This window comes from Mus pahari, chromosome 10 (genome assembly GCF_900095145.1).
Source record: "Mus pahari chromosome 10, PAHARI_EIJ_v1.1, whole genome shotgun sequence".
NCBI lineage: Eukaryota > Metazoa > Chordata > Mammalia > Rodentia > Muridae > Mus > Mus pahari.
In genome coordinates, this window is record NC_034599.1 from 45,602,186 (window position 1) to 45,607,472 (window position 5,287).

Consider the following 5,287-nt stretch of genomic DNA (forward strand, 5'->3'; position numbering starts at 1 on the left):
AGGGAGGAAGGAAGGAAGGAAGGAAGGAAGGAAGGAAGGAAGGAAGGAAGGAAGGAAGGAAGGAAGGAAGGCTGAGCACACAATGAAAAGGGAAGCAGAAAAGGAACTGTGGAGAAAACAGATGGAGACCTAAGAGGATTGGGGCCATCTAGATGACACCATTGTGTATCACCTTCCGCTACACCACCATGCAGAGATGTGAGACAAAAGTCACCTCCTCTCTGAGTGACTCAGGACATGTGGGACTCGGGCCAGCTGACCTTCCTGGCAAAGCAAACCAGGGCGAGGAAATACAGTGTGCTTAAATTAGTCATAATAATCACAGTTTATCTGATAGGAACCACAAATGTTAGCATCTTCTTTTCAGTCCTAGCAGGAGCTTTTACTGTGAGGGATAATGTCGTTTCCCAGACCCAGAGCTATGGCGAGCGCCAAGAGGAAACTTACAAATATAAAAAGTGTAGCAGTCAGAGATGTGGCTTAATTAGTAGAACGCTTGCCTGACACATACCACGTTCCGGGCTCAGTGTTCTACATTTTATAAGCCAGGTGTGGCAGCATATACCTGCAACGTCTATACATAAGGAAAATCAGGAGTTCAAAGTCATCCTCAGTTACATTTGAATCCAGCTTAGGATGAGATCCTGTTTCAAGATACACAAATTGTATGCAGTAGCCACTGAGCAGGGAGAAGCCAGAGCACAGAAGTGACCTGTCTTGCTCCTGAGTACCAGAGCCAGGGTGCAGATACAGGACTGTGTGACCTGCTCCTGGATCCACTCGCTTTGCTTTGGAATGAGTTTCAGAAGACGGAAATGGCCCAGTATTGAGGAATTTACTCATGTAGGATCTTCTAGGGGAAAAAAAATAAATAAACCAGACACACTAAAATAGCCTCATGTTGATATTAATAAAATGTCAGCAAGGTCCCCTGTAAGTGCAGGCAGGCTGGGTCATAGACCTCATCTGAGTAGAGAAAAACCCTAAGAGGTTTGGTCCTTGGATTAGGACCCTGTGGCTCAGACCTCAGTGTCTCATCCGTAGTCAAACCCTTGTCCTTCCCAACCCCCACCTTCAATAACCCAGAGGGATCAGCATTTCTGGGGTCAGGAGCAGGCCTTTGGTTCTACTTAGCAACATTACTCCGTTGTATCCCTGAAACACTTCCTAGGAGACCTCCGAACTCTTTCAGGGGTACCCACCTTTGAGGAGAGGTTTAGCTCTTCACAATTAGGATCTATCGTCCTGTAGCAAAACCAAGGCCAGAGGGTGGTTGGGCTCATAGCTGCCTTTCACTGTAGACTATTTGGAGAATTAAAAAAACAAAAAAAACAAAAAAAGAGTACTGAAATCCTCTGTAGCCCAGGCGGGCTTTAAGCTTCCCTGTAGCTGAGGTGGACACTGAGCTCACGGTCCTGCATCGCTCACCTGGAGTCACAGGCCTGTGGCACACTGAGTTCCCAGTCAGAATCTCTGTAATTTCTTTTACAGAAGCGGGCACATGCCATCCACACTCTGTGGCTTCCCTTGCTCACACACCACCTTGGTTTCACTTGGCTTACGCTAACTGCTTCCTCATACCCTTTCCCCCTAGTGAAGGTCCCCGTGAACAATTCAGTCAGTGCCGTGATCCTGAAAGCAGTGAAGGAGGACGGCAGCCCAGTAGGCACCTGGGATGGAGCATATGAGACGTGCAACACCAGCAGTGTCTATAACTTGACATCCCTAAGCCAACCGGTCTTCCAGACAACCTGGACAGTTCCTGCTTCTGAGGATGTCACTAAAGTCAACCTGCAGTAAGGACTGCTCTCCTGTCATTTGGGGCTTTGGAAAGTTTATAACAGGTTTCTATAGTTCACCTTACCCTAAGGTTAAACCTAGACTGGGTGTGAGTGGAGAACTCCTCAGTAGCACTTCTTGATACACACACACACACACACACACACACACACACACACATACACGGATGTTCTACATAATCAGGAAGACTGAATACTTTCTTTCAAGTTGTCTATATTCAAACTGGAGAATCCATTTTTTTTTTTTTTTTTTTTTTTTTTGGTTTTTCGAGACAGGGTTTCTCTGTATAGCTCTGGCTGTCCTGGAACTCACTTGGTAGACCAGGCTGGCCTCGAACTCAGAAATCCGCCTGCCTCTGCCTCCCGAGTGCTGGGATTAAAGGCCTGCGCCACCAGGCCCGGCTGAGAATCCATTTTTAAAATAACATCTTTTGTTAGCATACAAGACGATAGGCTTCCTTGTGACATTTTCACCATGTTCGCCATTGTGTTTTGCTTCTATCTGTCCCCATTGCCTTTTCTTGTTCCCTGTTCCTTCAGTGATCTATCTTCCTATAAGTAACCCCTTTTCTGCCTCCATCACATACACACACTATATATAATATATTAAATATAGTTAATTAAATATGTTGTTAATAATAGTCAATCATATAATTAAACATATTAATTAATAATTGTATCAATAGACTGGATATTTAAATATATTAATACTTATATAATTGGAATAAATAATTAAATATTTAGGTGTATATAACGTTAGTGGATAATCATTTGTTAAACATACACTCATTTGGGAAACCGGTAGCTAAGAGACAACTGAGCAATGACACTAGTTTCCTCCTGTCATAAAAAAAAAAAAAAAAAAAAAAAAATGGATGCCCTGAGGTTCTAAGAAAAGGTCACCCTGAGGCCCGAGGCTAGCATTATACTTTCACAGCAGATGTCTCCCACGCTGAGGACCTGGTATTGACTTTAGAAACCAAGTATTGTAAGGAACTTACGCTCCTCAAAGGACAAACCTGACAGTCAGCTGTGTCCGCTGTCCTTTTCTCTCTGGAAGTCGGTGATGCTGTCTCAAGCCATTTTCCCCTCTCCTGCCACACTCCGGAACTAGCCAGGCTTCATCAGCTTTGGAGGAGGAACTATTAAGCCCCAAAGTGATGAATGAAAGCAGAATCCAAAGGGAACAACTGTTACCAACCCTACCATGGCAACAGTTGTAACCACGCTGTGCTCGAGCAGGTACAGTCTGCAGTGACACAGCAATGACAATCTAAGTCATCATTACATAGTGACATCCCAGCGTCCGCACGCTCCACATTTTCACATGCACACTCACTACAATCCACTAGACTCTCTTCTTGTTCGTGATGTGTACACTCATGGCCTTGATCTGCAAGACTGATTCAAGGGGAAGGGACGCAAGGAACACCACCATGGAGGGCACTATGCTAAGCAGGGCACAAAACGACCATCAAAGGTCTCTGCCCATTGGATTTAGGATGTGAGGCTGGGGAACCCATCCCCCACGCACGTGAGTACTGAGGTGAAATGCTTCCCTTTTGCTTCCCCTGAACACATGGATTCAGAAACAGCTCCGTACACCCTCTGGCTTTCCTCTGCTTCATCATGCACGTCACGACTCTAACTGACTCCTTAACTAGTTATCATCTGAATAATTATCCAAATCTGACACTGAAGACACTAAAAATGCCATGAGCTGGAAGCCATTGACTGTGGGATTCACTGCTATCTGCTCACACAGGAAGCTCGGCGACGGACATGCAGACTGTGTCCTTTCATTAGTGGCTTGCTGGCTGTGTAGACAAGCGGCTAGTATTGCAACGGACTTGGTCTCGTTGGTTTACTAACAACAGAACAAGCTCTGAGGATAATTTAATGGGGTTGGGCGATGGCAGAGGTGGTTGGAGTTAAAAGCCGGAGGGCTTCAGTCAAGTCAATACGAACCAGATCAATAGGTAATGATCTGCTTCCTGTGTCATAGATGAAGTAAGCTCAAAAGAGATGGACAGGATGGGGTGATCCAGAAAGGCAAAGGTGTGGCTTGTGAGTTCCCTCACCATGTCTCTTCCTGATTTGCTCTCCAGGGTCCTCGTCCTAGTCAATCGCACAGCCTTAGAGTCATTTGTGAAGGTGGAACAAGGTGAGTTCTGTTTCAAAAGCTCCATGCATTTGGCGTTAAACTCAGGCAGTCTGGAAAGTTATTTTACTTAGGTATCAGTTGAGTCACCCACTGTCCTGGAACCTATGTGAGATTTCCCCCAACCTTTTGTTTTATGTTATGTAGGAAACAAAAGCCCTCTCTAAGATTTGTGCAGTTTTTCAGCAATCCCCATGGTCACCCCTGGCTCCAAACCCCTGCTTTGACGGGGACTCTTTCTGTCCAGTACCAGATAGGCATCCGTATGAAAAGACAATGTTATTCTCCGCTTCCGCACGGCCTGAAACCACGCTCACACAAGGCCTCCAGGTGGTCATCTTTAACCAATCTGTTTTTAAGGGAATTTTGCAGGGGCTGGGAGGAGATGGAGGCCACTAGCTGGACAAAAAGAGTTGGTATCACAGAAATATCAATATCATAAGTTCTTGTTAGATTGTTTCTTTTTTTTTCTTTTTTTAAGATTTATTTATTTTTATTTTTAAAAGATGTATTTATTTATTTTATGTATATGGGTACAATGCAGCTGAACAGATGGTTGTGAGCCTTCATGTGGTTGTTGGGAATTGAATTTTTAGGACCTCTGCTTGCTCTGGTTAACACCCCTCCCCCCTCCACTCAGCCCCACTTGCTCTTGTCAACTCTGCTCGCTCAGACCCAAAAATTTACTTATTGTTATTCATAAGTACATTGTAGCTGTCTTCAGACGAAAGCCAGAAGGGTGGTTGTGATCCACTATGTGGTTGCTGAGATTTGAACTCAGGACCTTTGGAAAAGCAGCCACTGCTCTTATCCACTGAGCCATCTCACCAGTCCTCCCCAATAGGACGATTGGTTAGTGATTTCAGGGATCTTCCTTCTTGCCCTTCCTGGTGCTATGATTACAGAAGCATGTAACTCTACGCCTAGTATTTTCATGCGGGATTGGGGAGGTCAAACTCAGATCCTCATGCTTGGGGGGGGGGGGAGAAGAACTTTACTGACTGAGCCATCTCCACCACCTCAGCAGGAGGTGTCTGTCCTTGTCAGCAGGAGCTTCCACCAGCTTTCCCCAGGGCACAGTCCCCAGGCCCGCATTTTCCCTGGGCTCCTTACCCTTTTCTCTATCCCCTTTTTTCTTATTTCCGGGTAAGACACCAAAGCATTCAAAACTGGGATTCAGAAAGGATGGTTCAGTGGCCCAAGAACACAGAGAAAGTCCGCTGCAGAGCGAGGGCTTCGATTCCTCGGCTTACCCGGTTGTCTGCTTTCCTTAGACTTACATTAAAACTAAAGAGATCATTTTAAGGCAGGTTTTTTTTTTTTTTTT

The 5,287-nt window shown here is 45.3% G+C and overlaps 1 protein-coding gene and 1 long non-coding RNA gene across 2 annotated transcripts in view; one reads left to right on the plus strand and one right to left on the minus strand.

Moving 5' to 3' along the window:
• LOC110328616 overlaps window positions 1–5,287 on the minus strand; it is a 19,725-nt gene that overhangs the window by 11,930 nt on the left and 2,508 nt on the right. The window contains exon 2 of the long non-coding RNA XR_002380868.1: window positions 1,429–1,670. This is a non-coding gene — a long non-coding RNA (uncharacterized LOC110328616). The remainder of the gene's footprint in view (window positions 1–1,428; window positions 1,671–5,287) is intronic.
• The window catches only part of Plet1 (placenta expressed transcript 1), an 11,246-nt gene that overhangs the window by 3,116 nt on the left and 2,843 nt on the right, over window positions 1–5,287 (plus strand). Inside the window, exons 2-3 of the mRNA XM_021208039.1 lie at window positions 1,595–1,796; window positions 3,908–3,963. Coding sequence (XP_021063698.1) covers window positions 1,595–1,796; window positions 3,908–3,963 — 258 coding nt within the window. The remainder of the gene's footprint in view (window positions 1–1,594; window positions 1,797–3,907; window positions 3,964–5,287) is intronic.